The 17,084-nt window shown below is 39.3% G+C and overlaps 1 protein-coding gene across 1 annotated transcript; it reads left to right on the forward strand.

The window, feature by feature from the left end:
• Window positions 1-4,753: 4,753 nt before the first annotated feature.
• On the forward strand, window positions 4,754-8,267 carry zfp36l2 (ZFP36 like 2 zinc finger CCCH-type). The gene is made up of 2 exons (XM_088609840.1): window positions 4,754-5,069; window positions 5,337-8,267. Exons 1-2 carry the CDS (start codon window positions 5,019-5,021, stop codon window positions 6,546-6,548), a joined length of 1,263 nt encoding a protein of 420 aa, XP_088465966.1. The 5' UTR covers window positions 4,754-5,018; the 3' UTR covers window positions 6,549-8,267.
• The last annotated feature ends 8,817 nt before the right edge of the window (window positions 8,268-17,084 follow it).

Here is a 17,084-nt window from a genome sequence, read left to right on the forward strand (position 1 = left end):
GTGGACCTACAGTTATTTATTAACCTCTGGAAAGGCTTTGCTTATGATGTTTACACAGCTTAGTCTGAAACCCCAGTGTACAGGAAAGATTCTGAATGATTACACATTATAGTGTAACTTATTTTTTGTTAATAGAGTTATTTAGCAATATTTATCTTTAGCCTGTAGTGCAAACAAGAGAACATTTAAAGTCTAACTGACTATGGGGGCAGCATAAAAGCTTTTATTAAAAGGATGTATGTGAACCCAACAGCTGAAAGGTGCTTTAGCTGTTGCACCTGGTTTGGGTTTTGCTCATATTCTGTTTGCCTAACAGTGTCAGATCAGGAAATGCTCTAGAAATTCCTGAACAGCAGAGCCCTCTGAGTGCCTTGTTTTCAGAGGATTTTGAATGTACAGCATTTTCATGTTGTTGGTGAAGCACTACTCACTTTTTTCACAGATCAAGAGCCTCCCATGAAAGAGGAAGACAAAGTCAGTTTGTGTAGCAATTTATTTGTCCAGACAGAAGGCATTAGGAAGTAGTGTATTAAGGCATTTATACAGTTGAGCTTGTTAATTTACAGATAAATGAATATGAGAGGTTTTAATGTAGTCCCCCAAAAATGCTTATGGTCAGTAATTAGAATTGGATTTTCAAAAGAAGACAAATCCCAAAAGAAAGATTTGAATTTAATTTCTGTGCATTATAAAGGTGTCCATAAGTTCATTATTTATAGGGATAGCTCATTACTGGTTCTCATTCTCTGCAGAGAAGAAAAGTGCCTGCCTTTAGGTGGACAGGAAATAACGGTTCACATTAAAATGGCTTGGAGAAAATGTAAACAGAGGGTGTTTACCCCAAAAGCTTTGGTTGAGCACAGAAGACATCACAAAGCCTCATAGTTCAATGCATGTGAATCTGCTTAGGCGACTTGGCAAGAACAGAGCTGTAGTAGTAATCTTCCTTAACTGTAAAGTGACGTGATATATTGGAATGGTTGCATTACCCCAGTAAAAACATGGCCAGTTTAATGGTTGAGTGGTTTTGCAGATCAGGGTTTGTACAATGGTTTGGGGTGTTCTGTAGATGTTTCAGTCTCGGGACAAGGCCTGTCCTAAACAAGATTTTTTTCAAAGTGCTTTCACAGCGTAATTCAAACACAAAATTGAGGGCTAAGTAAATACCAGCTTGTTTTGTCATTTGTTTTGCTTTATTTTTTTTTTCTTTGCTAGACCTCAGTGCCCTGACCTGGGCAGCAAGAGGAACTAAACACCAAAAAGGATAGCCCATGTGTCTCCAGAAACATACTGAAAAAGATTTATTTCATAGTTTCAACGTCCTAATCATCCAAGAAAAGGATGCTTTGTGGTAGCTGAAGTCACGGGAACTGGTAATTTATGGTGACAGAAATGCTTCAAAATTGTTATATGTGACAAACAAAAATAGTCATATTGTGGTACCCAGAAATAGCATGGGTATACTGTGAGACTCTGACAGATACACTCCCTTGAGCAACGCCAGCCAACTCTGATAGAGCTTTTGAAAGCTGTGCTGTTCTCTAATGAAATGTACCACCAATAGTAATAACAGTCTTTTTTATTTTCGAGATATTGAAGTGGACCTATACAAACAGCATGCATTCAGACATCACTTATTATAATGCCATAGGAAAAAATATGATTCACAGTTTAGAAGGTTTCTGAATCTTTTTATATTTTAACATACTGAGGTCAAAGAGGGAGTGTCCTCTATTGCCACAAAATGTTTTATTATGATTTGCATGGAGGTGTGGTTGATATGTTTTTAAGGACTGTTTACATAATTGTGAGCATATTGGGAGTCCTTGAATCATTCACCAAGAGCAGTTCTCACAACACCCTGGATAAATAATTGTCTTCATTGATAAACTGACACTTACAGGTGATATAACACTTCCCACGTGATAATCAGTTTCCCTTTCCTTACGCGCAGTTTGACCTAAAAAAAAAAGCTGTACAGTCGTCAAAAAGGTTTCGGAAACTATCCGGAAGGGGGCAGTGCAGCCCACAATGGAACAAGCTTCCTGTTTTGGGGCCTTCTCAGAGCAATACCGGTCACATCACATAGGTAAACGTGTTCTTTTATAGACAGATTTGAAGAGGTGGATTATAATTATCCTATTTGATATCGAAAAAACGTCCGTTTTCATTATTTTAAATGTGGTCATTTTTATATCTTCAGGATATTAAATAGTAAATTAAATATGGTTAACAGGAAGAAATTGGTCATTGAATAGTAGCAATGATTTTAAACACTAATCACCGCATTTAATGTATTCGTATGTATGAATTTACAATAGAATGCGTTTGAGACTTTAAATAAAATGACAATTTCAGCACAGGGGGGCGCTGTTGTATCACTAAGTAAGATACTTCTCCAACACGACAGGTTTGGCAGTAAAAAGTTGGTTTAAAATTCGAAAACAAAACGTGTCATCCCAAATACGTACACTTGGCTCTGTGCGTGGCTTTTTGTATTGTCATGCCAACGTTTTATACACCCCCCCCCCCCCCTTAGAATAATAACAGTAAGATGACTGGTTTCCTTCTCAATCAAAAAGTAAAAAAAAAAAAACAGAATAAAAACAGTTTTCATCAATACGAGTAATGGTTAGTTGATTGGTGATGATTTTTACGTGTTTCCTACGTGTGTTCATTTTAACTTGTTATTGCGTTGACACTTTGTTGACTCCCCACCCTCAACAACCACGGTAACCCGAGTGTGAATCGAAGCCCATTTGAAGTTCCTGCAGTGAACCAAACGAGGCTCTTAGTAAATTCATACGTGAAATATGATGAGCAGCTACGCGCAGGTCAGTCGGTCAAACATAAATACAGCGGTCAGGTGTCAGCGAACACCTCATTAGGGCAGCGCTTCTGAAGCCCAGCTCTCTGCAGTGGCAACTCTGTTGCTATACGTGTCTTCACTTATATTACAGGTGGATGCAATGTGGATTTTCTTCTGATGATACCTGGATTATGCAAGTTACTGATTTCGTGAACATAACGTGTAAGTAGGCTTATGTCAAACCACCTCTTTCCACTTTAGGTGTCCAAACAGCTCAGACTATTATCAGCGGAGTCCTCTGATGAATCCTGCTGCGAATCATGCTTGTAACGTGAGTACCCACCCCCTACCCCCCTTAGATACACATACACTGACTGTCCGGTGTGTCTGTCAAGCAACCCAGTGAGAGTAGACGTGACAAGCTAAAGGCGGAGTTCTGGTTTCTAGTTTGTCATCAAAGTGCGATTATTAACAGTTTAAACCTCAGATCAAAAACCGAAACTAGCTTCACCAAAAGGAAATCTGAACACCTTAATTCTTCATGGTCACCCGCGTCATGAGAGCAGCCCAGGCTTGTGTGTTGTTCATGTGGCGTTCTTACCCTGTGGTCTGCGGAAATGAACAGCTGTTTAATTGTCATGACACTACAAAAACAGTTATACGTCCATTCTCACATTTTTTGCAGTTCTTTTGACTAAACATCTAATGCTTTTACGGAATCGGACAGCCCGCCCGACCCCAGTGTTTTAAAGCGATTCCTGACATTGCTGACAGGCTAATGAAACGATCATGTGAAATGTGGAAAGGACGTTAGTTCGTATTAACATAGTAGTAGTTGAGATTTAGGTATTCTTCGAGAGCGACATGTTCCTTAATTATAGTTTGATATCCTGGTGATACTTTTTTTTTTAAAAAAATGCCTAATGGTCTAGTCAACGTCGTAGACGTAGTTTAATTTTTAATGAAGCTTAAGAGGTGAAAAAGATCCATTTTACCGCTTCCTAAAAAAAATCCACTTTTCATGTGCCTAAAAAGCGACTGAGAAGACACAACCCCATTCTGCACGAAACTTGAAAACGAACTTTTTCTTTGAATTCTCCTGCTTGCAATAAAATAATTGCTTCCCGAAGTGTGAAATGATTAATCTTTTTTAACACAACGGCGGTGTCTGATTTTGGGGACATAAAATCTTTTTATGAATCACCTTGTTTACTAGTCTAGAGTAAACATTCATTTGGTTTGGCTGTAACGCTTTCGTTTCTCCAGTAATACCGAAAGCCGTCATTGTGGTTTATTGCACGCTTTTAGCTAACCTAGTCGTAGAACTCAAGCGAAACACCTAGAAATTTAAAAAGACGTTTATTAAACATTTGCAGAAAGGAATATACAGCCGGACCCTGTGATCTAGTTGCAGTTACAAAATATGTATTGTACTTTGAAAGTGAATCAGTCCACGAAAAATGCATTTTTGTTTTAATTGACTGTAGTTCAGTCCTAGTTTGCACCAAAAAACCTGTTGATTTTCTACTACAGTACGGGAATGTTGGTTTATTTTAGGAAGAGCAAAACACCGAGTAGATCTTGCACACGTTTAAAGTAATGGAAAGTTTCAATCAGGTACTGCACTCAAGTGAAAACCCGAATAAGTTTTTTTTTTGGGGGGGGAGGGTATTTAAAAAAAAATAACAGCAAGGGATCCAACCTTGCAATGATCTAAAACTCTTCTCGTAAAACTGAGACTAGGATTATGAATTAGTCATCGACTCTCCAGAGTTCACCCTGTTCTGTTTCTGAAGGAAACTGACTGGAGACAACTCGGAGCTCCAGCCGCACAGGGAAAAAACGAGGTGGTAACCAGCCAATAAGTCCTGTTGCGACATTCTAAACTGGGGGCGTTGCCTGGACCTGCTTGCAACTGCAGAACTCCTCCCAGCACGCAGCTGCGAAGCATTTATATGTGTGCGCTGCGAGCCACAGCTTTTAGCTGTCTGCTCGGCGTTGTTCTCAAAGACGCAACAAACTTTATTTCCCCCCCTCTGTTCTGCAAGTACCACCGGAGCAGAATCTGGGATTTCACCTTTTCTTCTCGACTGCTCGGTTCGATCGGCACCAGTCGTGGCTTTTAAAACGTTGCAGCTACCCAGTTAGGATCCTGGTTGATCCTCCATGAAATTGCGACTGCCAAACAGGAAAACAGAGAAATAGAAAAATGTCTGCAACAATTCTCTCCGCTTTCTACGACATCGAGATGCTGTGCAAGGTAATTGAGGTTTCTTTTTACCTACTGGAAGATCTTTTGTAACTGCATTTGTCATTACCTTAAGAACAATGTAGCTTTTACTGAATGTTTTGTTAATCGTGTCTTTATAGGAAATCGTCACCACGTTCTTTGATTCTGTCTAGGAATTGTTATACTGGCACTTCGTTTTAATGTTTTAAAATTCGAGTTGCACCGTATAGCGCTTTGCAAAGTGATTGACTGACTTAACGACTTATTAAACTTGTTTCTCGCTGCCTTCTGTTACAGCAAACCGAGAAAACCCTAAACATGAATGCTATTCACCTGAACAGCATGTTGGATAAGAAGGCGGTGGGAGCTCCAGTAACTAATTCCAGCACCGCAAACTGCTCCAGCTACACGCCGGGCTTCTACCGGCGGAACTCGACCAGCAACTTGGACTCGCTGGCCAACAGTAACAAGTATCCGGTCACTCCATACAGCAACCTCAAGGACAGCACATCAAGCAGCAGCAGCACCACTACTACTGCCATTATGAACAAAGAAAACAAGTTCAGAGACCGAGCTTACAGCGAGAATGGGGAGCGCAGCCAGCACATCCAGGTCGCGCAGCAGAAACCCGGCTCTCAGATCAACTCCACCCGCTACAAAACGGAGCTGTGTAGGCCCTTTGAAGAGAACGGGGCGTGCAAGTACGGGGAGAAGTGCCAGTTCGCCCATGGATATCACGAACTGAGGAGTTTGTCCCGTCATCCAAAGTACAAAACCGAGCCCTGCCGCACATTTCACACCATTGGCTTCTGCCCCTACGGCCCTCGCTGTCATTTCATACACAACGCCGACGAGAGGAGGCCGGCGCCCAGTAACGCAAACAGCAGCGCGCTGCAGAGCGACCCCAAGCCCCCCAGGGAGTTGTGCGGGTTCCATCAAAGGGACATCATGCAGCAGCACGCCGCTTACAGTCAGAGGGACAGACCAAAGCTGCACCACAGCCTGAGCTTCTCGGGCTTCTCCAGTCACCACGGACTTGAGTCGCCTTTGCTCGAGAGCCCCACGTCCCGCACCCCCCCGCCTTCTTCCACCTCGTCCTCCTGCTCCTCTAACCTCTACGAGGACGTGCTCTCGCCCACCTCCATGTCTTGTGTGAACAGCGCCTTCTCTTTCCCGGGTCAGGAGCTGAAAACCCTCCTTGCTCCCCTGGCAATCCATACCCAGCAGTATGCCAACCCGTCTAACAGTGCTTACTACGGCAACCTTCAGGCCAACGTCTGCCCCCCCTCGCCTCCGTACAACATGAGCCACTTGCAGTCCCTGCGCCGTCTCTCCGAGTCGCCGGTGTTTGATTCGCCTCCCAGCCCCCCAGACTCTCTCTCAGACCTGGAGAGCTACGTGAGCGGGTCCCTGAGCTCTTCAGGAAGTCTGAGCGGCTCCGAGTCGCCCAGTTTGGATGCAGGAAGGCGTTTGCCAATCTTCAGCAGGCTGTCGATTTCAGATGATTAATTGCCCTACTTCTGCTTGCAATAATGGGGACGGAAACGACTATAAAAGACCCCAGCTTCCCATCTCCTGAGTTTCCCAACAATGTGTAACTTTTAACACCCTTAAGACGAAAGATGCGAACCGTTAAAACGAATGTTGGTGAAACGCTAGGAAATATTCCCAAACATTTGAGACGGCATTAGATTTTCTTTCAAGTATACAAAAGTACATCAACAGAAGGCATTCCATCTCTGATAAAAAGAACTTTGCAAGAACTTCAACTGTAAAGTTAGGTCTACCGTGCAAATTACACATTCAGGAAAAAGTTGTGAACTGCTTTTGTTCACGTATATAAAACAAGACTTTTTAAACGAAGAAAGACTGTAAGCTGTTCTGAAATATTCCACCATCCTGCCAAGAATATGCCTTGATATATAAGTATATTTTCAAACTATTTTGTTTATAAACCTTAAACTTCCATTCCAAAACTTTGATCTGTTTCACAGCGCCACACAGTGGCATATTTGGCTAGTGCAGTTTGTTGCTTTTTCCAAAAGCACTGTTGAGTTCAGCTCGTTTGGGTAATGACTGCTGATGGTTGAATATTTTTTTTTTTAGCTGTTTTGATGGATTACATAGCGGTGCACAACTTGCTATGAAAACTATTTAACTTATTTATTATCTTGTGAAAAGTATAGGCTACATTGGTAATTGTCCATACTGTATTTATCAAGTATGATGAAGCAATAGATCTATATTCTTTTATTATGTTTAAATTATGATTGCCATTATTAATCTGCAGAATGTGGAGTGTTCTTTTCACAGTAATATATATTTTTTGTAACTTCACTTGGTTATTTTATTGTAAATGAGTAAAAAAAATCTTAATTTAAGAGATTGTATGTAATATTTATTTCATTAATTTTGTTTTTGTTTACGTTTATAAAAAGATGGCGTGATTTCTGTGTTTTAAGAAGTCATGTCTTGTTGCTGTGGAAGTTGTAGTTGAGGAAATTTCTAGGTATTTCTGTAGAATGTAAAAGTTGAAAGATGTTGTATGGGCCGTCCAAACACAACAGAATAGCCTTAAGCTTTTTAAAGATCAGACTTCAAAAGTGGCAAAGAAAACCCAAGTAAAATAATTAACCAAAAAAGTATTTTTTATATTTTTTCGATCACACTGTGATTCTAGCCAAGTGCCAGAGAATGTAGCAATAATTTGACCCAGTATTATTCTGTTAGTGCCTCTAGGGATCCTGAAACATACATGCCTTAAGATTAAATTAACCAAATAAAGTATTTTCCTACATATATATTTTTAAGCCTATTGAATGTAGTGTTGGGTTTAAAGTCCTCTTTATCAGGTTGTTACCACTTCTTGATTTTTTTTCTAACCAAGAGCAACAGATTTTGCAATAGTTTTTTTTTCCTCTAATCCTTAAAGCATTTTTTTCCTTTAAGATTTAAAAGGTCTGAATCTTCCAAACTTGCTGGACGGGAGGGAGTGAAAGAACAACTTTTGTTTGTACATAGTAGGTACAGAGGATGAGCACTATGTACTTTTTTTGGACTACTTTTATCAGAAGTAAAGCTTTTTGAATGTAACTAAAAACGGACAAAAAGACAACTTGAGTTGTAATATATATTTTGGGGAGTCAGTTCACTACAAATTGAGTGTGAGACTGTAAACTTTGTACTGTACATTTTTTGTAGTTCTCCCAATAAAATCATTTTTGAAAAGTTTCTGGATTTTTTTGTGTGTGGAATATACAAGTCGAGTGCAGTAGTAAGACTCATTCATTATTGAATTAACATTTTAAGTGTTTCTTTACAGTAAGTCTTGGGTTTTTAAAACATTTTGTATGAATTAACTCTCCTCCCCATATGCGCATGATCACCCCCTAGAAGATTGCATATCTTCAATGTTGGAATTGGCTTGCAAAAGTATGTTTAAAGTCTTTAATTAGAAATGAGTGCCTATTTGTAATGTAAAATGGAGCTAAGCAAGCAATCCAGATTGTTGATTTAGAAACAGTAATGCAATTTCTTTGGCAGGTTTTCAACACTTTCCAAAATGTTCCAAAGTCCATCTCTCCATAGGACACAGACACTTGAAAGGGGAGTTTATCAACTTGGCAGCAGGAGTGAAGGGGTTATTGCATGACTTGTGTACACCACACTAGCTTTCCTCTTGTTCACATACTGCAGATGTGCTGCACACTTGTGGTTATTGCACCTTATCCATTCCTTGTTCTTTTAAGGTGGTGCTTCCTGTCCCTGTAGAGCTTTGCCCCTTACCCTTTAGGGTTTCTGCTACAATTCCTAGAATTGAGACATAATAAACTTTATTTTATATACTGTTTTTAAAAGTAGTGTCTCAAAGTGCTTTACAGTAGGTATAAAAATGAGTATATTGTGAATATTTCTGTCCTTTAAATGCAATGCAATATAGTAGCAACTTTTAAAGAAAATCTGTTTACAGCAAAGAATATTGATGGGAGTTTCTTTGGCATCTCCTGATCTTTCTAAATGTTCATGGTTTAATGGCTTTTAGCGTTGTGCAAAATAATTTGCTCATCATGTTCGTCACCTCAATGGAGAGTGAATGTTCATCTCTTTTAAAGATGAGACTAAAATTCGTCCACATGGACACCAGCGTGATAGTACTTGGGCATTTTCAGTTGGCTGGTGAAAACTTAGCAATATCGCGATTCAATATCCTGTCTTTATATTGAAAAAGTTTCAAGATCTTTTTTTTCCCTGTTTGTTTTAAATATCCACTTGCATTTCAAAATGGTATATATATATATGTGTCAATTCTATTTTGCTTATTTTTTTGAGTTTTATGAACAGAATAACCTATGTATTCTTTGAGGTACAATAAGTTGAACAAAGACAAAGAGATGTCTTTAAGACAGAGCAGTAACATTCCTGAGATATTAACTTCTTGAATTGAAAATTAATGGTCAAGTGTACCTGTATTGCGTATCTATTGGGTCCTGGATATAGAAGTTACAATGAAAGGAAGTACTGCAGCAAGAGCTGTGTCCAGAAGGAAAGTACTGTTCCCTCTTGATTGCCACCCATATCCACCACCATTCATGTTATTTCACTTTTGTTTTATAAGTCAGGACTTTTATGAAGCATATAGAAATATTGAAAACCACAATTTTTATGTGTGAAATCCTCTCTGGTTTTTATAACTTGTGCGTTTTCTCATGTTTGATGGGAGTTTTGTTTTGTATTGAAAAAACTGCGCTATAGCCAAGCCAAGGAATTGATAAAACCGTATCAGTCTCCCTTCTTAGTTCAAGCCTGCCTTTTTTTTTGGTGCAATAGTGTGACTAGTTTGCATGGCTGAAATTCTGAGTCAGGAGCACCGTTTCCAAGGTAATAACCTCATAATAGTCAGACCCTTCCAACAGCATGTGACCTTCTTATCAGTGTTTGTGAAGCGGCACTTTGCTTTGTATCTGCAGACGGAACTTTCACTCTATAGGCAAAGGAAGCAGCCCTTTCTTTGATTGTTAAATCATATACAGTATGCTATCTGCATGCTCAAATTACCTGTTTTGTTTCTGTTTCGGTGAGGCCAAAATGTTATACAGAAAGAAGACCAATGGCTGCACCAGATTGAAATGTTGATGTTGACTTAAATTCTAGAAATCAATGTGCCTTGTACTTATTTCTTTAAGTCTGCTCTCTTTTAACTTGATTTCTCATATGAAAAAAAATGTAATAACTGGATAGACATAAGGAATAGGTCATACAAAAAATCTGCAATTAAAAAAAATATCTTATTTCTTGGCTATTTCTCTTGGACAAGAGCACATGAATGCCTATCTGAAATGGCACATCTGGTGAAGTAGGATGTGAGTCATGTGAGATCAGGCCCCTGAGAGCTCACTGGACCAGCTCTGGCCTCAGTTTCCCTTGTGCAAAAGAATAAATCTCAAAAGAATAAATAGAAACCATAGAACAGCTCACCAAAAAAATGCTATGGCCATGCCTTTTGTCTTTATTTTTTAATGAATTAAAAAGAATTTGTGACGGACAGCTGAGGGCTCCCACCACAGCTCCAATGCATTTTCTGGTTTATGTAAACATATGTAGAAGTTGAAAGGGCATAATGCTACGTCACTGATTTTTATCATCACAGTGGTTTCAGAGGACATCCAGGAATCTTCTATTTCTGCAAGTGTGTGATTAGCTGGAAAACGAATAAGCATCATATTACATGATAGGAAAGTTACTCCTAAATGGGGTGTTTAATACAGTGTGCAACTACATTGTACTGTCCTCATCTTGCATGTTCTTGCTCCCTGTCTTTATCGTGAGCCCTCACCCATGTCACTCTGCTTTGTGGGCCGTAATCTCTCCCATTCAAACACTAACAGATCTCTTCCCACCCTGAGTGATGAGGAACAGTGTGACTATTCATTATAGCTGGCCCTTGTTTGCACTGCAACTGAGCTGCCTTTTTTCTATTTTATTTTTTGAAATGCAACACCGGTCGGTGTTGGTGCAAAGTGCAGATGTGTAAGTGGTGTGTGTTAGATTGGTTAACATGTCAGCCACAGCCTTGGGCTTTTTTCATGCCATTTTGTTCTCATACTTGGGGTAATCATATGTTTCATGCACACCTTTGTCTGGTCTGGTCTCACACATTTTCGTCTTTAGTTTCCTCCTGGGTTGGGTGCATATTAAATTCAGCAAATGACACACACAAAAAAAATAGTGACTTGTGAATTGCAGCAGCCCTTTGTAATTGTAATTGAGTATCCTTTGGATGTAAGTGGAGAGAACAACTCCTGTTGTACTCCACTTAGAAAGCTTTTTATCACTATTATGGCAGCACTGTATATACTGCACTGTATGAATTTTTGTTTCATTCATTCTCATACTTGTTTAAAAAGTGTTATTTTCCTCATAAGCTTATTAAGCTTACACAAAATCAAGCTTACAATTTTATAACCAGTTGAAAACAGTTTCTTGACTCTCTTTTAACTGTCCCTAACACCAAAAAACTCCACAAAGCACCCCCCCTTGCTTAGCTATCTTGAGGCCAGACTTAACATTAAGTATTTTGTTGTGGTGTTTAATATTGGGGTCATACAGTATACGTGCAGTTCTATATTAAAGGAAACGTGAACTGCTGACCTCTTCACTTCAGAAAAAAAAAGGTTTTCCTGTAACAGGCCGTTATTCTTCACACACTCAGATTGTGCCCTCAAAGACTGAATTATCATTATCACTATTGTAACACTAAGAATAATTTTGTTCAAACATAGATGCTAATTGTGTTAGTTTGATGGGTTGTGTGTGGCTTAAGTACATCCTTCTCGAGGTAGAACTCCTAAATTAAAGAGAATTGGATAAATGCTCTTTTCAAAGCATTTGTAGGCCTCTTTTCTCTGTCTTTTTTCTGGCGTTTCACCACTCATCAGAAATGGAAGAAATGTTTTGTTTTGATTTATTTTTTTGCGCTTGAATGAGGTGTTTCAGTTGAGTTTCCCAGCTTCTTGTCAATTCAGTGGAACCTCTTACTGTAAATGAGGGCCCTGTCAGTGCAGATTCGGGTGTGGATTGGCTCCATTAGCGTCCCTCACCATGTCTCCACTTCGTGTCCGTCCGGCCTGTGCTGGAGTCCTCAAGACTCAGTGCCACTGTCAATTCTGTGATGCGGACCCTTTCTGATGGGGAGTGACCATCATTGAGGTGAGACTGCCCCAAGAAGAAAGGAAACCGCAGAAGCTCCTGAGAGAAAGGGTGAGTCTTAATTCCTGAGCCTTGCCGTGGTAGAGCATATCTTTTCTATCATTATTTAATGTAATTTTGAATACAACCTTTACTTTTCAAAGAAAATCCTATCACCCGCCCTTTCATAAGAATATTCTGTGCATATTTTAAAAGTAGGCCATTGTATTATTTCATTGTCCCATTTGTGCATTGACTGAGTAGCCAAGAGGGGTGCAGGGAGCGATAGCAGAATACCACTCTCCCCCTGTCCCCCAGTACATAAGTGCTGTACTCTTATGTAACCTGTCAATGTGATGATAAACCATGCCAGGGCTTGGCCAACGAAGAACACTTCAGTAATTCAACAGTTCCGTTTGGTTAGAGTGTGTTTTTGCTATCCTTCAAGAACAAAGTAAACAATATGTGAAATCACTGACACAGTGTGATTTTGTGGTGCTTTTGGCTTGTTTTGACAGCGTATCTCACTGTGACTGACATGGTGTGTAAAATACGCTCCAAGAACTTCTGTCTTGGTCCCATTCCTACCACACCAAGTAGTCCCTTTGTTGAAATAGTGATTAATAAATTGTTGTGTTTGGTTGAGAAATCGAACTTACTGCAGTACCACATCTGCTTAAAAGAAGCCCTGAAATCCTATCAAACTTTGGGCCGATTTCAAATTGTCCCTTCCTATCCAAAGGTCTAGAGCATGAGGTAACATCCCAAATGCAAGACTGATTAACAATAAACAAGCACTTCAAACCTTTTCCTCTGGCTTCATGCAATACCAGTCCTGGTGATGGTGACTAATGACCTCCTCATGGCTTTGGACTAAGGGATACTGTCTACCCTTGTTCTGCTTGACCTTAGTGCCTCTTTTAACCCTGTTCATCATGCAATTTTCCTAAATCACTTACAGACCCATGTTGACATCTCTGGTGTTGTTCTTAGAAAATTAGGATGACAAGGGAGAGCAGAACAGCATCTAACATCTTCAGTTCTGGTGGTTTCCACACTCAGTTCTGGGCCCTTTTGTCTTCAGCATCTACATCACCACGGCCAGATATAATGTACTTTACCATAAATATTTGCTAGCCATGCTGTGTTTGGGTGTCACACTTTATTAAACTTTCATACATATATAACACTGCAACGATCTGCATTTTTCTCTGCTACAAACAGAAAATAATATTAGTTTTTAAAAGCATAATTCTCTCTACTTCTTAAATGTTAGATATAAAAATATTAAACCCAAACTCAATCATCTAATAGTTCTCTTTAAAGGTTTAGAATCTGTTATCCATTTGCTTCTATTAATATTATTTAAACTTCTATCTGTAATTAATACTTCTATTTATATTTCTACTTTGAAACTTTTAAACTGGTGTGCAAATATGTATGTGCTTCAATCTCTACGTAACAAACTGTCTACGAAAAAATAATAAAGTGGAGCCTGATATACTTTATCCAGGAAGTATGGGCTGATTTAGCTTCTTATCACATTATGGAATTGTAGTGGCTGATACTCAAGACATAAAGGGAATGTGAGTGTGTTTTGTGCCCAGGGGCTGGGTGTGCAGATTGGCATGTGTTAAATGGTGTTTCAATCTCAGCAGTAGCCCAGGAGGCTGACATCAGTGTTAGAGCCATCACACACTGCTGTGTGAATGTCCCCTCTGGCAGGTGAGATGAATAGGGAGGTGTGTGCAGTCCCTGGAGGTTTTTCTATTCTTTGAATACTTTTGTTGGGTCACCTAAACATAGACCCTCCCATGCTGAACTGATTATTTAAGGCCATATACTTTTGCATCCATTGAAAAAGTACTTAAAAATCAACTGATCAAGAAATACTTTGGTAAAAAATGCATAAAAGTGTGTTTATGGGGGTGGTTTGTGGATGGGGGTTATTGGAGGAAGGGAGTTCTCTTCTGTTATAACATTTGTGATTACAATGTCTCTTTTTACATTACAAATGTATTCTCTGAACTTTCATTGCTATAGCAGATTTACATATGTGAATTGCAATGGAATGCATCATGAATGTCAAAAGAGTCCTGTGTGCCATATAAAGGGAAACAGCCAACCCCATGTCTGATGATGCTATCTGGAAAAAAAGCAATGCTGAGGAGGATAGGAGGCTTTTTTCATTATGTTTGAGGTGAACTGCACTGGTGGAAGGAAGACTTAATTAATGGCTAATGTTTCAGTCAAATCAAATTGTTTTCTGGTTATTTTTCTTTTTAAAGAAAAATATATTATAAACGAGATTACATTACATTCCTGATTATTTACTTTGTTTATACCTATTTAAAAAGTCTCAATGAACAATGCATTGTTTTTAACTGTACAGATGATGCTTGTTTTGTTCGGAAGCACCTTACCAATCTAAATTAGAATGATGAAAATTTTTTTCAGCATGGAATAAACCTATTACTTGTTCCTTTGCAGCCTACGCATGCTGACGTAGCTACCCACCTGAACTAAATTAGAATGAGCTGCAAAAACGAGCCAGTTGTATTTTACATCTCCTAACCAGAGCATGCAAATATTCCAGATGGTCGTCATTCTTTATCAGCTCATTTTAGTCTGGGGAGAGCTCAGAAGAATAAAGAACACAGCATGTTTTTGTCTACAGAGACTTCCTTCACCGGGACTTGGGTCCCCTTTACTGCCACACATCGCTGAGCTGCAAAGACAGTCATGACACTCTTGAACTCAGTGAATATGAAGAGTGTATAATGTGGAAGCCACGTCCAGTGAGGCTAACCTGTTTACAGCTCTCCTGGCCACATTGAGGACAAGATGGGCCAACTGTAAACACCATTATGCTTTGCTTCCCCTTCTCCACCCATCCTGCGCTAAACACAGAGAAATCACATCGAACCAGTCTGGAGCTGGCCTTTGTATTAACCCCTTGTTGTTTTTTGTTAACCCCTTGATGCACTTGGTACTCCCTGACTTGGGGATGGGGGTTATCTTCAGTGACCAGGAAGCAAGCAGAGCATAAGTCTGATTTTTTTAGGTCTACATCTATACTGTTTGGCATTGAAAATGCCACAAATTACTTCTGGGACCAATAGCATATGTTGTAATACTTCTCAATATAAGGTATCAGAATAAGGACAGTCCTAGGCTTGAGCTGGTACAGCATGGAAAATGTGAACAAATATACAGATCAAGGAATCTTGGTGAGTTTATAGTTAGAAACATGACAGAATGTCAAAATGGAAACATTATAGTTATGACCTCCATGCATCCTAGTAGTGTTGACACACAGACTGCTGTGTGATATTCTACCACTCTTCCTGTGCAGCTGCAGCTGGCTGGCAAAGGCTGCAATTGATTCTTTTGATGGTAATGTCGAGCTAGTCTCACAGATGATCTGCTAGACTGGGGTCAGCAGAAAAAGCTGACGACAACAACACCTCGATATTATTTTCCCAAATTTCCTAACACTGTCTAAACTTGCTTTGTCCCACTTGATCACAGGAACTTGATCACACTAAGCATTAAGTTGCATTCCATCTGCACATACAGTAAGCCTGCAGTTTGACAATAGTTACTCAAATGGCCAGTGTGGTGACCTTCTGCCATCCAGGATGTGGCCTGTCCCCCAAAGAGCTGGTTTCTCTGCACACATGTGCTGGATTGTTGAAGCAGGGCATTCTACAGCTAGCTTGTCTCACAGAAAAGCACCCTCCAATCATGCAGATTCTAACAATGTGATCTTCATTACTCATGCAGGACATGGTTATATCATTTACCATTCTAGTGTTAATTAAAAACACGTTTTTTCCAGTCAACTCAAATTCCTAACAATGGCCAGCTGGTATTTTTATGAAATCATGTGACTTGAGTTCAATTCAATATTACTAAAACAATCAATACATTAATTTGCTCACTATTTAATACAGAACTAATATTATGCATTTGCCCAGTGCGCTACTGGAATAAATATAGACTGCTTCATTTTAATTTTACATGAGTATACTTTGTAGTCCTATTGATGAATAATAAATGTGACAAAATGAGTCAATTTAAAACAATAATAGACTGAAAATGTTTTCAGTGAACAATCAGGTCTGAAAAGAAAATACGTTTGAATGGAGGCCACTAGTATCCATACTGGGCATCTCTGCCTTAGAAAGTTGTTGAGTCTCTACACAATTTTCCAGTACTTGAATTTGAAGTGTGGACGTTTCTGCAGGCTCTGCAAGAACTCTTGTTGCTGTGCAAGAGGAAAACCACAGAAGTTGCCTTTTAATTTTTTTTTTTAGCTTTTCCATAAGACATAAATGTGCTTAAGAAATGGCTTAAGAAATGGCACTTCCCTCCCAGAGTCAAGGAGGAAACACCCAGCTCCCGTCTGTAAATCAAAACCACAAAGGCTTTCAGCTGCTGGAGTACAAACTTCCTTCCTGCCAGGGTGAAGGCCAAAACATTGCCTGGGTGTGTGTGAAACAGAGATTGAATAATAGTTCTGAATCATTTCTGATGATGGAATCCAAGCCATTGTACTGGTCCCTGAAAATACAAACAACTGTGCCATATGAGAACGAGATATGTAGGTTTTCAGATTACTATCAGTGCGTCATTATGATTTTTACAACAGGAGATTTAAGAGAAATACAACAGGGTGTATGTGACAGGTCAAAGTTTGCCACTTTATTATGTTGTAAAGTCATATTAACATATTTATTACATATTATAGACCTTCTAAATGAGCCACTTTGTTTCAGACAGGAGTGATTAAATACGGGTTTTTGTTACATAGTTACATATCATATAGAAATTGTTTTGTGGAATAATGAGGTACAG

The sequence above is a fragment of the Lepisosteus platostomus genome, chromosome 17, assembly GCF_059453375.1.
Source record: "Lepisosteus platostomus isolate fLepPlt1 chromosome 17, fLepPlt1.hap1, whole genome shotgun sequence".
Lineage (NCBI taxonomy): Eukaryota > Metazoa > Chordata > Actinopteri > Semionotiformes > Lepisosteidae > Lepisosteus > Lepisosteus platostomus.